The 15,761-nt window shown below is 63.3% G+C and overlaps 1 protein-coding gene across 10 annotated transcripts in view; it reads right to left on the reverse strand.

Annotated features, from left to right (window-relative positions):
- CBFA2T3 (CBFA2/RUNX1 partner transcriptional co-repressor 3) overlaps positions 1-15,761 on the reverse strand; it is a 29,045-nt gene that overhangs the window by 10,756 nt on the left and 2,528 nt on the right. For 2 of the 10 annotated variants that reach the window (XM_059857537.1, XM_059857536.1), the window contains exons 1-2: positions 9,266-9,401; positions 308-445 (exon numbers count right to left, since the gene is read on the reverse strand). The exons of 3 other annotated variants lie outside the window; for them this stretch is intronic. In XM_059857537.1, coding sequence (XP_059713520.1) covers positions 308-419 — 112 coding nt within the window. In that variant the 5' untranslated portion in view covers positions 420-445; positions 9,266-9,401. Of the gene's footprint in view, positions 1-307; positions 446-7,406; positions 7,882-9,265; positions 9,402-15,761 lie in introns of those variants that run through there. 5 more of the 10 variants (XM_059857534.1, XM_059857530.1, XM_059857533.1 and 2 more) reach the window with 4 other exon arrangements.

Here is a 15,761-nt window from a genome sequence, read left to right on the forward strand (position 1 = left end):
ACGGGGCCATCTCCGATCCACAGGAACTCCCCCAACCCCCACCACCCTCCAACCACATGCTGCCCTGTGCCAGCACTTGGTGACTGGCTGGCAGGATATCCCTGTCCCCAGGGACCTCACAGGAACAAGCTCCAGCCATGCAGAGCCTCCAGCCTGAGGCCAGGTGATGTCACCCGTGTCACCGCCAGCGCCGCGCTGGGCTCCGAGCACGCGCTGGGCTCCGAGCACGCTGCCGGCCCCGGGTGCCGCGCGTCAGGCGGAGCAGGGGGCACGGCCCCGGGCTGGCAGCCCGTGCCCAGGTACTCACTGGTGCTGGGTGTGAAGGAGGGGTGGCGCGAGGCTCCCTGCGCGGCGGGCGGGGGCATGCTGGGCGGCGTGGAGCGGGCCTGCGTCTTCACGTCGGCCGGCGAGTCGGGCATGGCGGCTGCCGCAGTCTCCGCGTTATCTGCGGGAAGAGGGCACGGGGAGGTGAGCGGGGTGTGCCAGGCAGGGCCGGGATTCCCTGGCAAACAGGGGTCAGGGGCACAGGGGACACTTGGGGACATCGGGCTGGCCTGGGCATCGCCGGTGCCACGGCAGAACTCGGGTGACAGGGACGGTGCCCGGTGTCCTGTGTGCCACAGGATGGTGGGAGGGTGATGGAGCTGCTGTTCATCTGCACAGTGCCCCGTGTGGGGACACAGAGTGCTGGCACCGCTCTGCCCCTGCAGTGCCAAGCCTGCCCCAGCCTGTGTCACATCACTGCTGTCACAGCACAGCACCCTCCTGACACATCCTGGGAATTCCTGCTGCCCGCTGACCCCTCACCATCCCTGGCAGCATCACCCAGGGCTGGCACAGCCCCTGGCAGAGATTGTGGGATCGTTACAGCCAGTGTTTAGTGGCAGTGACAACAGCAGGGCCCACACATCCACCAGTGACTGTCCTGCCCAGACCCGAGTGGCCCTGCAATGCAGGGATCGTGGCGCTCCAGCCATCACCATCACCCATCGCCACCTCCCTCCCAGCCCCAAATAACTCCCAGCAGTGCATTCCCCACTGAGGGGGGAGCGTGCCAGCACCATCCCCTGCAGACACAGCCCCTGGGCAGGGTCTGGGCCCCCTGGCTGCCACGCTGGCCCTGACGGGTGGCCACAAGTGCTGGCAGCTGTGGGGATCTGTCACCGTGCCTGCGCCGCCGCCGGCTCCGGCCAAAGATGGAAGCGGCCACCACGGCCACCCCCAGCCATGGGGTCCCCCTGTGCCCAGCACCTGGCCTGGCTGATAATCACTAATCCAATATTCATCCTTAATCCAGGGCCACTGTGGGGACATTAACTGAACCTGGCCACAGCACATTGGCTGGGCTAAGTAAAAGCAGGGCCTGATCCCCTCCGAGATGCTATCGGGGCTGTGCCACAGGCAGCGGCACACAGAGCACCAGGAGATGCTGGCAGGAGCCAAAATCTCAGCTGGTCACCCACAGGATCCTTCTGGAAGGCTCCAGCACCATGGCTATCCCTCTCTGTCCACAGCACACTGGAATGCTGCAGACGTCTGGGTGTGCATGCTGCAGTTCCTCCTTCCTCACTCCCTTCTCCCTGCCCAGCCACAGGAGAAACCCCAAGACCGTGCAGCTTCCCTCCCCCCAAAACCTCAGCTTCCTTACAGGGCCTGCCAGAAGAAATGGTTTGCTTAGAAAAACTTTTATTTTCCTTTTTGTGGAAATGTCCATCTCTGGGCAAAACTTCCCCAGCCTTCCATGCTTCCCCCATCACTCAGCAGAGCAGGATCCAGCTGTGACAGCAGAGGATGAGCCCTGAGTGTGCACAGGGTGTGACCCTGTGAGGGGGCACAGCTGCACCACCTGGATCCCACACGATCCTTGCCTGCATCCCTGGCACCATCCCTGTCCTTGTCACAGCCCTGGCAGCATCCTGGCCTGCATCCCTGCAATGGTCCCTGCCTGCATCCCCATCCCAGCCCTGGTCCCCCCCACTGCCCTGACTCCATGCACATTCCCACACCAAGGAGAAAACATGGATAGGTTCATCCTGGCACTGACATGGCTTTTCCACAACTTCCCATCAGCAGGAAAGTTTCCATCAAGCTGAGCAAGTACTCAGGGAAATGGGGCCTGGTTCTGGTTTTTCTTGTGTTTTCTTTTTTGCCTTTAAGTTTTAAATTTTCCCTGAGGTGTTTGCAACCCAAACACAGCCAGGCAAGTACAGGAATGGTCCCAAATCCAACGGGACACAGAGCTTGGAATGCCCAGAGGACCCAACCACAGCTGTGCCAGCAACCCAAGTCCTCTGCAGGATGGGATGAGCTCCAGGGGAGCAAAGGAGGTTTTGGGGAGCAAAGTGCAGCCTCCCCTCAGCGCCTTCAACCAGCTATTCCCCAGCACAGCTCCAACTCCACTGGAATTATTTTTCCCTCTATTTTTTTCTCTCTTTGGGGTAATTTGTCCCAGCCGCTCGGGGCCGTGTCTGTTTTCCTCCATCTGGTTTCCATTAGGTCTGTGCAGCCCAGATGAATAAGTAATAATATAAAAATAAAAGGATTAGTATTTTCTCCTGGGCCGGCGGGAGCGGCCGCTCCCCACCCTGCCCCCCGGGGCCGGCGGATGCCGGACCCCCGCACCCCCCGTGTGACCCCGAGCCCCCCATTTGTCACACGGCAGGGTTTAACCCCCGGGGCAGGGTCCCCGCTGGGTGACACCGTCACACGGCCAAGCATTCCAGCGGGCACTGGGCATGCTGCAGCCCGGAGCCGAGGGGCAGGAGCAGCGCCGGAGGGACGGGGCTGGCAGCCAGCCCAGCCCGGCTGCGCTGCTTCCCACAGCCCCGGGGAGCCCATCCAGCCACACCCGGGCAACAAGTGGGCTGTGCCAGCTCCGGGATGAGAGCGGAGAGCCCGGGCCGGCTGACTCGCTCTCCTTTCCCCAGGGATGGGGGTGAAGCAGGCACGGAGCTGCCCTGGATGCGGCCGCTGGGAAGCTCCGGCTCCCTGCAGGCAAAGCAGCCCGGGTGAAGAAGGGGTTAAAGGGAATTCAGCGCCCAGCATCCTTCATGCTCTCCAAATGGCCACAAATGAAATCCAGATGCTGGAGGCGACGTCTCCCCAAGCCAGGCTGCCTCCGAAACAAAGGCAGGGAAGCATTCCTGCTCCTCAGCTGCCGCAGCCAGCGGGGCCAAGAACAACTCCCCGATAAGATGGCAGGGCCGGAGCTGTCCCAGCTGGAGCAGGTTTGGAAGCGTGCAGTGCCTGAGGGCGGGCAGCAGCGCCAGCCACATGCACCAGCCCGGCAGAGCTGCTGGGACCTCACGGCACCATCAGCTCCCTCCTCCCCTGCACTAATCCTGATCCACCCCTGGGATCAGCTCCCTCCTCCCCTGCACCCATCCTGACCCCCCTCTCGGGGCCATGGTAACAAAGGTGACACAGAGAGCTTGGAGTTCATCCCCAGTTGCACTTGGAGCAGGAGAAGGCAGGAGTGCAGCTGCAGGATGCTGACAGAAGGTGGGTTGAGATTGGATATTGGGAAGGAATTGTTCCCTGTGAGGATGGGGAGGTCCTGGATCCCTGGCCAGGCTGCACAGGGCTTGGAGCACCCTGGGATGGTGGAAGGTGTCTCTGCCCATGGCAGGGCAGTGAGGTGAGCTTTAAGGCCCCTCTCAATCCAAACCATTCCACGGTGATGCTGGAGGGATGCTGCCCACCCATCACTGGGGTGTTCCAGGTACTCATTTTGGGGAGCCAGCCCAGCAGGGAGCAATCCACACCCAGCACTCATCAGCACAAATGAAGCCCTTCAAAAGTAAGTCTAATTAATCAAACTCTGCACAATCTGTAAAGGAACCTAGGTCCAGGCAGCTCCAGTCCTGGGGAGCCCCTGCAGGTCATCCCCAGAGACAGCTCCTGTGCCACTGGCCCACCTGGGACACCTCCCACCAGCACAATCCCAGGGTAAAGCAGATTTCCCCAGCCCAGGTACATCCCAACTGGCTTTGCTTTCCGAGCACCCACATCCTGCAGTGCCAGCCTGCTGGCAGATGCCCCACAGCAACTCCAAGCCACCAACTGCCAGCAGGTCCCAAGGCCCTCGGTGTGGCAGTGACAGCACAGCTCCACACGGGACAGCAGCACCGGCAGCCAGGCTCCCCACGCACCCCAAGCCCCAAAATCCCAGTTTTTAATCCAAAACCATCCACCCAGGTACCCAAAGCAGCTGGCTTGGTGCCACCAAGGCAGTGCCAGCAGCTCCCGCTCGCCCCGAGCTGGCGTGGCTGGGGGTGGGGGATGGGGACGGGTTGTTTGATTTTTCCTCGAAACAACAACAAAAAAGCCAAAAAAAAAAAAAAAAAAAAAGGTGCCCCTCTGTTTTACAAGCCTTCATTTGCTATTGTTTATGTAAACAGGTAAATTGTTTCGTATCTCAATTAAAAACATCTGCCACATAAATGAATACCAATTAACTCATCCTGTTTTTAATTACTCTGTTAATTACACACAGGCAGCAAAAAGGATGGCAGGGGAATAGGGAAAGCATGCTTACACCCCCCCTTCCCACCTTGCTCTTGGCAAGGATCCGAAATGTGCCCAGATAATGATGGATTAAGGTGAAAACCGTGGCTCGTGGCCAGCTCCGGCGTGGCGGCTCCCTCCCGGGGCTCCTCGCGCGGGGATTTCCCGGGACCCTCTGGAGAGGTTTTGGAAACCCCAAGTCCCACGGGATGCCCCAAAATCGAGGTGGCCCAGCCCGGCTGGCACTCAGGGTGCCAGCCCCGAGCTCCTTCTCCAAACGCGCCCACGGGAGGGAGAGAAACTTTGGGATGGCGAGGGGAGCGAGGAGGCAGCGTCCCCATGCACCGAGTGCATCCTTGTGCCCTCCTGGCACCGAGGGGTGGCCCCAGGGTGGCACGGGGTGGGTGCCATCCCTGGCGAGGGACCCCGGGCGCCGCCGGCCCCCCCGGCTGCGGGAAGCTTTCCAAGCGAGCAGATGGGGCAGGGAGCGGCGGCAGGAGGAGGAGGAGAGCAGAAAAGGCTATTTTCTCACGCTACATATTTTACAAGTCGAACATTTTGTGCATTTCAGCCCTGCCTGTAAAAGCATCTCGGCCTCAGCCCCGGGACTCGACGGCGGAGCCTGTGAGTCAACAGCGGCTGGCGACGACGTGGCTGCTGGCGGGGGAACGGGCTGGAGGGGGGGTCCCCCACACACAGGGGCAGTTTGGGGGGGTCCCCCTGACCTGTCGGCCAGCAGCACCCAGCCAGAGCACAATATCTGCTGCAGTGTCGTGCCCGCTGCCACCGTCGGATTGATCCCACCGGGGTGGCACAGGGAGGTGGGCACACACGCACACACCCCCTGCTGCTCCCCAGCTGCCTTACACTCCTGGAAATTAAATATCCTGGCTAAACACCAGGAGTAAACAGTGCCGCGGGCAGCCCGGAACACCTGGAGAGGAGCAGGGCTGGGGCTGACCCTGCAGGAGCCGCCCCCACCCAGGAAACACCCACCCAGCCTGGGCTGCACCATCCCCCGGAACCCTGCCAGAGGAGCGCCCCAAAACCGGCCCCGCGCCCCAAAACCGGCCCCGCGCCCCAAAACCGGCCCCGCGCCCCAGGCGGGGATTTCTGCAGCCCTGTGCGGGGGATGCTCGTGCCCGAAGGTGGCCCCGATGGCCGGAGCAGCGACAAGCGGCGCACGCAGGGGGCTCGGGGCACCCTGGGGGCAGAGAGCGGCCGGAGAAGGGAAAGCTCCCGCTGCACCCCGCGGCTCCGGTCCCGGCAGCGTGGGAACGCCGAGGCGCCGCCGCTCCCCGGGGCCGCCGTGCCAGAGCCGGCCCCGCAGGCGCCGGGCTGGTACCGGCTCCGAGGGGGTGCCGGATCCGGCCGCGCTCTCCCACAGCCTCAGGCTGCTGCCTCACCGACTCTTTGTCTATTTTTGAACCACGGGCTCCATTTCAAGGCGATTTTGCCCATGTGAAATTGAATCAAAGAACACAGGAAAAAAAATATTAATGAGAATTTTGCAAAATAAACAGGAAATCCCTTGGATGTTTTCTGGAACCGTCGGTCAGCATCTTCCGAAGGAAAGCTGGGAGTTTGTCAAGGTGGGGTTCCCCCCGGGGAGCCTGAGCACAGAGGGAGGGACGGCAGAAAACAGCTTCGGGAAATCTAAAAATAACCCCAAACCGGGCAATGGCACTAAGGCCAGGGCACCCGGGCAGGGAGTGCCCTCTGTGCCACCAGCTTGATCTTGCCCCTGGCGGACAAGGATTGATCCCAGCTCGGGGACTCCCCATCCTGCTGGGCAGCTAAATCCATGTCCCACATGAGATCCAGCCTGGAAAGCACAGGGCAGGCTGCAGCACCCGACCTGCAGCACCCGATCTGCCTCACCGACAGCATCCCCGACCCCAGCAGCAGCGATTAAGCCCAGCTTAACCCGTGGGCTGTCCCTGGTCCCTCCCAGCCCCGTTCACAGTACCCGGCCCTGATCTGCCCCAAGCCTTGCGCTCACTGTGGCCCTGCTGGTCTGGCTGGGGGCTGCAGAGGGTCACTGCTGGTGTGGGGGGATTGGTGTGTCCCCCCAGGAGGGACCCAGCTCCTGCCCCACTGCCAGCACTCCCTGGCAGCCCTGCACTTCCTGGTTGACTCGCTGCCAGTTCACTGACTTTGGCTAAGAGGTAAAATAACAGGAATTTGTGGGGTGCCTCCCTCCCCGGGGGTCCCGCAGCACGCAGACACCTTCCCGAGGTGGCTGCAGGACAGGGGGCTGTGCACAGGCAGGGGGAGAGCCGAAGTGCCCCCAGATTTCAGCAGGGATTTACAGAAGCGAGCGGAGCCAGACCCCATTCCCAGGGCACCGCCGGACACCGCAGGAGCCTCAGCGCCTGATCCTGCCCGGGCATTTCCAGGCATGCAAACATCCACGGCTCCAGAGCAGAATTCCAGGAACATCGGCACAGACCTGCCAGCCCCAGGTACCCCGTGGGACCTGCCAGAGCCCCCTCCTGCCTGCTGCAGCCCAGCCCTGAAGGGGGCTGAGCACCAGGATATTTTTCCATCCTGCAGCCTGGAAGTTCACGACGAAAGAGGCAAATCCTGCAGCCACATGAGGCCTCCCCACGGGCCAAACCCGGCACCCAGCCCATGGCAGCGCCCAGAGCCACGGGAGATCAGCCTCTCCCCCACTATGTCCTGGCTTTTCCCCCTACAAACCAACATCTGCACTCACATTTGCCAAACAAAACACACCCAACATCTGCCTGCTCCCGGGTAAAACCTTACCTGCCGGCACGGGAGGCAGCCGGCAGGGAAAACCCCCTTGGCACAGCCAAGTTCGCCTCCACTCGCCTCCCCATGCACGGAATCTCTCCCTGTGTGGAAACTCTCAGCAGGAGACCTGCCTCACAAACCTCCGAGGATCCAAGAGCCCACCCCAGGCGGCAGTTCAGCTCCATGGGGCTCCTCACCCGAGGACCGTGGCTGTCAGCATCCTCCCCGGCTGCTGCTCCGTGCTTGCCGCGGGATTTCGGGCTGGCTCCCCCATTCCTCCATGCCCGGTACCACGGCAGAGCTCGCCCACCGCGGCGCCGAGCAGACGGGTGTTTGCAGAGTGTCTTCAAGTCGCTCGACAAAGGAGCAGGGAATTAATATTCCTTTTAATTAAAGGCAGAAAAATCTCTTTGTTCCTGAACAGAGAGAAAACAACAGAGGGAAGAGCTCAAAAGCTCTTCCTGAGCTGGAGACGAGACCATCGCTTGGAATCAAAGACACTGTCAATGCACACGTGACCTCGAATTAAAAAAACAAAATGAAACGCAGCAGCGGCAGTGGCTCCTCTCCGACAGCGAAGGAAAGTTGCAAAGTTTTTCTTGGCTAATAGGGGGAAAAAAAAGAATTCCAAGAAAAGGTGTGTTTAACTAGAGAAACGCTCTGCGGTATCCGAAGGCACCATCCAGCGGCGAGGGAATGACGGGAAGAGCTGGTTGTGCTCCGGCTCGGTGTCGAGGAGGAGCCACGGAGAAGCGCGGGGCCAGCCTCGCTCCATCGCTCCGCCGGCAGCATTCCCTTGGCAAAGCCGGGCTGCCCAGCTCAGCGCAATTCCAAAGGGAAAGCAAGAGCGGGCGGTGATGAATGGCAGCGCCGGAGACTCCCGAGCCAGCCTTCCTTCCCAAATCCGCATCCAAACAAACATCCCCCGGCACACGCCAGGACTCTGCGAGCGTTCCCAGCACGCAGCCGTGTTCTCGCACAAAAACACACAACGGAGGGGCTGGAACTTCCCAGAGCAGCCCCGGGATTGTTCCCGCAAACTCTCCCGAGTGGGTCAGCTCCTCCTCGCCCCCCAGCACGGCTCCGGCTCCCAGCCCACAGCAGCCGGAGAAGGATGCGGGGATGACAAAGAGTTGGACTGCTGGGCACGAGTCGGGAGCCACAACCGGGGGGGGTCTGCTGGGGGGTGGGCACAAACCCGCGTGGGTTCCCGGGGACGCTGTGCCGCCCCACGCCGCCCCGGCTCTCGGGAAACGGCGGCGGGGGACACGGAGGGGAGAGCAGGAAGCGCCCCGGCAGCGCAGGGAAGTGGGGTCTGCACCCGCCGCCCCCGCGGCAGCGCGGTGCGTGGGAGCGGGGCCCACGGGCGCGGCGATCCCGCTCCGGGGCTGCCTCCACCGCGGAGCGCTGCGCCCGCTCGCCCCGGCTGTGCCCCCGCTCGCCCTGCCCCGCTCCGCCGCAGTGGCGGGGACCGCGCTGGCTCGGGCACACGGAGCATCCCCGGCCCCTGCGCACCGGCAGCTGTCCCGACACCGGGAGCATCCCCCGGACACCGGGAGCCTCCGACTCCCCTGCGCACCGGTGCGTTCCCCGGGCACCAGGAGCCTCTTACTGCCCTGCCCACCGGCAGCTTCCACGACACCGGGAGCCTCGCCCGGGTGCCGAGAGCATCTCGGACTCCCGCACAACAGGAGCGTTCCCCGAGCACCCGGAGCCTCCCCGACTCCTTCGCGCCGGGAGCCCCCCCCGAGCATCAGGAACATTCCCAGCCCCTTTTCCACGGGAGCCTCCCCGGGCACCGGGAGCATCCTCCGAACACCGGTTGTACCCACAGCCCCTCTGCCCTACGAGCCTCCCCAGGCACCGGGAGCCTCCGATTCCCCCGTACACCGAGAGCATCCCCCGAACACCGGCAGAATTCCAAGCCCCGCTTTAACGGGAACCTCCGCGGGCACCGGCAGCCTCCCCGTCCCCGTCCCGGTTGGCGGACGGCACTTACCGTCCTGAGGTGTGGCGGAGGCGTGAGGTAAGTCCCAAGGCAGGGGCCGGCGGGGCCGGCAGGAGCGGGCAGAGCCGGCAGCGGCCCCCGGCGGCGGCGGCCCCGGTCCGCTTAAGGCCGGCGCTGGCGGAGCGCGGCCCCGCGGCGGCGGCTGCCCCCGGCACCTGCCCGCCGCCGCTCGCCGCGCCCGGGGCCGCCGCTCGCCGCCAGCTCCGGGGCTCGGGGCGCTTCCCCTCCCCCCGGAGGGGGGGCACCGGAGAAGCGGGGGAGGGCGGAGAAGCCGCGGTAAATCCGCGGGGCCGCTTCACCCCCTGCGCGCTGCCCGGCGGCGCATCCTCCCGGCGCCGCGCCGCGGCCGTGGGGCGCCCGCGGCCGCGCTCCGTGCCCGGCCGGGCCCCCGCCGCGCCGCCGCTGCCGCCGCGCCGCCCGCCCGGCCCGGAGTGAGCGGGGCCCGCCCGCGCCGCTGCCTTAGACCGGGCCCGCCGCGCCCGCCAGGGGGCGCCCCGCCGCCGCCGCCGCCACCGGAGCGGGACCCCCGGGATGAGCGACCGGGAGAGGAACGGGATGGGATGGACCGGGACAGGGAGTGGGAACGGGAATGGGCGGCATTGGGACGGGAACGGGGTGGGATGGACCGGGACAGGGAGTGGGAATGGGCAGCATCGGGACGGGAACGGGGTGGGATGGACGCGAACAGGGAACGGACGAGATCGGGATGGGATGGGATGGGATGGGATGGGATGGGATGGGATGGGATGGGATGGGATGGGATGGGATGGGATGGGATGGGATGGGATGGGATGGGATGGGATGGGATGGGATGGGATGGGATGGGATGAGATGGACGGGGATATGGGGCTGGGCAGCACCGGGGATTCTGCACGGCACCGGGAGACTGAGTGGGACGCGGGGCTGCGTGACACCGGTGGTCTGCACGGGGACATGGGGCTGCCCAGGGCTTCAGGGGGCACGTGGGACCTGGTGACACTCTAGGGACTGGATGGCCGTGCACCGCGGTGTTCGGGGCTTGGAGGCTGCAGGGACCTGGGTTTGCAAAATCGTCAGAGTTGGGGGTGCTAAAGATCAGGGGCTGCAAAGCTGAGAGTGGGGGGCTGCATGGAGGGCGAGGTTATATGTTTTGGGGAGCTGCAAGGAGCTGGGAGTTGTTTTGGGGGAGGTGGAGGGACTGCAGGGGAATGGGACAGGACTGGTCTGGGGCCATGGGAAGAGTCAAAGCAGTGGAGCAGGCTGGGGGTGTCTGCAAGGAGCTGGGGGACTGCGAGGGGATGGAGCTGTGCTTGCTCAGCTTCCCTCTCCAGGGGCCCAAGGGCTGGGGTTGCACTGGAGCAGCCACAAGAGCACGGGCACAGCCCTCAGAGTCCCACATGGCCATCCCAGCCTGGCTTTGGAGTTCCCCCCACCCTGCTGGGCCTCGGTGGGGCTCCAAGGGCAGCTGCGTGCTGGGAATGCCGGTGGGACCCTCCCCGACAGCGGTGCACATCTGGCTGCCTGGCACACCCTTCCCACCTGCCCCGTGCCAGCTGGGGGACAGCATTCAAATTTTCCCTCCCCAAGTCCTACTCCAACACTGCTGCTCCCGTGCAGCGGGAACACAATCCCTGTGAATTTCCCTGTGAATTTCCCTGCGAGGCCAGCCCTGCCTCTGTGTGTAATTACTGTGCCTGGCAGCTGCTTCCCTCTGCGACTGCCCTGTGCCGGTGCATTACTCATCCTCCCCGCTTCCCAGGGATTGGGAGAGCGGCAGCTCTGCCGGGCGGAGTCACCCGGCTCGGCACAGCCGGGGTTGGGTGGCACAGGACAGCTGCGTGGCCACCGGACAGCCAGAGAGTGGCCCCGAGGCACAGACACTGCGTGGGCACTGTGAGGGCACTGCACAGCCCTGGCACGGCCACTGCACAAGGGCTGCGTGGCCTCTGTGTGACCATTGCATGGCCAGTAAAGGGTTATTTCATGGCCAGTAAATGGTCATTGCATGGCCTGTAAAGGGCCACTGCATGGCCTCTGTGTGGCCACTGCATGGCCAGTAAAGGGTCATTGCATGGCCTCTGTGTGGCCACTGCATGGCCAGTAAAGGGCCACTGCATGGCCTCTGTGTGGCCACTGCATGGCCAGTAAAGAGTCATTGCATGGCCAGCAAATACCAGTGACCAGGCCCCTGAGTGACCTTTCTCTCGCTAGTAAAAGATCATCACCAGGCCACTGAGTGACCATTCTTTGGCCACTAAATGGCCATCACTTGGCCACTCTGGAGCCACCACAGGGTCCCCAGAGACCACTGCGTGGTCAGTGCACAGCCCAGCTCCCCCCACTGCTGGGGTCACAGCAGGAGGTGCTGCAGGGCCCTGACCCAGCCCTTCCAGCCTCAGCTCCAGTTTTCCTCCTCTTGCTCCCAGGGGGCTCCCAGGGGTCTCCCAGTGGTTCTCCAGGCCCTGCTGCTCCTGTTCCCACAGGACTTTACCCCGTGCAGGTGCCAGGGCCCCTCTGGCACAGGAGGGAATTCTGCCCCCACAGCTGCACTCCTGCCTCGCCACACCCAGCCTTGCATGGCTGGCACCGCTGGCACATGCAAATGCCAGCACCTCGTGTGCCTGGGGACACAGGCACTTGGACACGTGGTTCCCAGCACAGGTCGAGGCCTTGTGGACCCCCAGCACCAGGGGGACAGCCTAAGAGTGTTCCCAGAGTTCTGGGCTGCCAGCACAGGGCTCCTTCGGGATCAGGCCGCTCACTGGGAGAGCAGGGACCTGCCCGTGGGGGTGACCATGCTCTGAGCCCAGCCACCTGTGTCACACACCCACGTGCACCCCTGGAACACGCCACAGACCCTCCTGTGAGTGCCCAGCTGGTGCCATGCCATGAGCCTGGCCATGACCAAACCCATCCCCTCTGACCTGCCAGCCCCCTGCCACCAGCACATCACAGGGACCTGCTGGGAACTGCCACCCCTCTCCTTGATTTGGGGTGCAGCTGAGGGACAACATCAAACACCCCCTGCCCTGGCACCTCGTGCCCCAGGAGCCCCTCAAGCACTGTGGGGACAGGCAGGTGGCACCGTGACCCCGCAGGACAGCAGGGGGACAGAGCCACCACGTCCCCCTTCACCCCGCGGGACAGCAGGGGGACAGAGCCACCACGTCCCCCCCCCCAGTGGCGTTTGGGTGGCAGGGGCTGCTGCGTTCCTATTCCACGCACGCAGCCTGTAATTTTGGTCTATTGAAGTCATAATTCACTACTGTGAAAATAAACATTTGTGTTAGCTCGCTTTATTCGGCGGGGTTCGGCTGAATGTTGATAATTCCCCGCCGGCGGCTGTGCACGTGGCCCGGGATGCGGGGACAAAGCCCGGGCACCCGTGGCCGTGGCCGTGGCCACCTCCTCCCAGGCTTCGGGCGAGTTCCCGCCCTCCTTTGTGCCCTATCCCTGGGATCCCCCGGATCCGAAGGAAGCGGGAAAGGAGAGCCACTTTGTACTAATCAGGGATAATGAGGAAGATAAACGTAATTTTAAGACAATATTTGGAGTGCAGCACCTACTCAGACCCTTCCCTACCCATCCCTGTCACTGGGTTTGCACCCTTGTGCTGTTTTGTGGATGCTCCCACCGCCCCAAAGACGCTCCATCACCCACTCCGTGCCATCGCCATGCAGGGGGACGCCTGGGACCCCCAGCCCGGGCTGTCCCCAGGGCTGTCCCAGATCTGTCCCTGCTGGGTGCGAGGGGCTGGTGCTTCCCTCGGCATTTGCATCTTCCCAGCCTTTATCTTCCTCCCGGTCTCTGTATTGCTGCAATTACAGACACTTTAAAACACAATGATCTGGCTGTTAGCGTGATGGATGACAGAACCTTTCTGTCTGGTTTAAATCATTGCTGAGAGTGAGCAAACTTCCCCGGGTTAACCCTTTCCTGCCCCAAACCCGCTCCCAGCCCGGAGCTGCTGCGAGCTCCATGGCCACCCATCCAGCACACGCCTGGGTCCCACGGGCGGGGTGAAGGGGAGTCTGGCATTCCTACGGGAAAACATTCCCGCATCCCTCAGCCCCTGGGCTCTGTGTTGTTGGGGCTCCCCGGGTTCCTGGGGTCAGGCGATGGGACCAGCCCCGCCCCGGCAGAGCCGGTGGCCCCGCTCCGCTCGGCTGCGGTGGGAAATTAACGGCTGGAGCGGAGATAAGCGCCTGCCGGAGCCCGATAGCCGCTGGATCCATCCCAGCCCCGGGCTGGCAATCCTTCTCCCGGCAAATCTGGAACCGGGGCAGGATGGGGCCCCAGTGCATTCCCATCCGTGGGAGAAGGTGGAAACTCCCGTCCCGACTCGCTGTCGGTCCCGCCGGGGTGTGATTGATGGCGTGGCGAGCCCGGGTGTGGTGATCACACGGTGTGGTGATCCCTGCTCCCTTTGTTGTGGGGAGGTGGCATCTGCCGCTGCCGAGCATCCTGCCCGGTGCCCATCCGTGCCTGCCCAGCCCCACGGGAGGGTGTCACCATCACCCACCCCTGTGCTCGTGGTGCCGGGTCACGTCCTCCACCCCTGCTGGGTGTGCACATGGAGAGGCTGCATGGAGGGTGCCAAGGACCTGCCCCGGGGGAAGGGACACCCCAAGGCACAGCCTGGGGGAGAAGGGGAGCACTGGGGCCTCGGTGTGGTGTGTGCCAGGAGATAAGGTGCTCGCTGAGAGCACATGAAGGCAACTGGTACCAAAACCTCACAGGAAATGGTCACCACCGTGTGCCATCCATATCTGCCCTGCACACGACCCCTGTCTGCTATCGGGGCCACTCACGCGGTGGGTGCTGGGCTCACGGTGCCACCAGGGCACCCTCAGTGTCCCCTCTGCAGTGATGGGGACACTTTTCACACCTTGTGGGTGCCCAGCCATCGGTGGCGACCCCGTGCACTCCCCCTCTCCCGGCTCTCCCGGAGCTCCAGCCCAGCCCCGGCGCTCCCCAGTGTGCCGGGACGAGCTGATTGCTGATTGCTATTCCGGCCGCATCCCCTCTTCACAAGCCTCAGGCTTTTTCAAACAGCCCACGGTGCTGTTTTATCACACCTTGCCCCTGGCCAGGCTGGCGGCTCGGCCCTGTCCCTCCGCCCCGTGCCGTGCCGGGTCCCGCCCCCGCCCGCTCTCACGGGACCGACGGTGTCTGCAGGCGGGGGCACCGAGCCGTGCCGCACCGAGCCGTGCCGCGCTCAGCCCTGGCGTGCCACAGGTTTCCTGTGTCACCCCCAGCGGGTCTGTCTGTCCGTCTGGGTTTCTCAGTCTCTATCCGTTCCCTCTCGGGCAGCAGAGCATCCCTGGGCGCCTCCCTGAGTCCCTGCTGGATGTGGCACTGCCCTACAAGCAGAGCTTGGTGACAACGTGTGGCCCATGAGCTGCAGTGGTGCAAAGCCCTGCACGGCTCCCGTTTGCTTGGAGCATCCCTGCAGGGACAGGGAGCTGCTGGGCTGGGAAGGCTCAGTGTGACCATGGATGGTCCCATTGCCCTGGCTGCGAGCCTGGATGTGGTGGCCCAAATCTCAGTGCCCAGATCTCAGTGCCCAAATCTCAGTGTCCAAATCTCTGTGTCTAAATCTCAGTGCCCAGATCTCAGTGCCCAGATCTCAGTGCCCAGATCTCAGTGCCCAGATCTCAGTGCCCAAATCTCAGTGTCCAAATCTCAGTGCCCAAATCTCCGTGCCCAAATCTCAGTGCCCAAATCTCAGTGCCCAGATCTCAGTGCCCAGATCTCAGTGCCCAAATCTCAGTGCCCAAATCTCAGTGCCTAAATCCATCCCTGCGCCAGCACCGCCAGCAACGAGCACCAGCAGCCAGGAGCACCAGGAGCCAGGCTGCAGCCCCCGGCGCTCTTCCCTTGGCATTTGGCTTGCAGCAGGAGCCCTGGCGCTGGATTTTCCTGCCCGTTAATCCATCGGGGAATGCAGCAGGGAGATAAGGGGCCGGTGGGGAGCCAGCGGCCGGGAAGACGCTCGCCTGCCCGCCGGCTATCGCCCGCCGCAGCTGCATCCGCCCGGGGACATCTGCTGGGCAGGAAGTGCTGTTCGCCAGCCTTTCCCAGGAAAGGGGCTTCGTTTGTGCCTGGCCTCCCTCTGTGACCACTCCTGGGGCTCCCCACACTTGGAGTCACCCACCCTGCAGCCATCAGGCTGCAAGGAGCAGCCCCACCGGCTGCTGAAGCAGATCCAGTGGCTTTGTGGCTCTCCCACAACTTCCACGTAGAAAAGAAAAAAAGTGCATCTCCCATTAAAAGAAAAAAAATAATAATTAAAATCCTGTTTTCCTCGCTAACAGATTCGTTCCTGCTTCATGACATTCAAAGGGAAACCACCCCCTACTGCTTATCATCCTGCTTGCCCTGCGCTGCCAGCTCCGGAAAATCACCAGTTTGCCTTAAAAAATGGGAGACTTTAGGATACAGCACCGCTCCTCTGGGTTCTTCCAGGTTTTGGGGCTGCCAGGGGCCAAGTTTCCAGCTTTTCTTT

The sequence above is a fragment of the Haemorhous mexicanus genome, chromosome 12 (assembly GCF_027477595.1).
Source record: "Haemorhous mexicanus isolate bHaeMex1 chromosome 12, bHaeMex1.pri, whole genome shotgun sequence".
Taxonomy (NCBI): Eukaryota; Metazoa; Chordata; class Aves; order Passeriformes; family Fringillidae; genus Haemorhous; species Haemorhous mexicanus.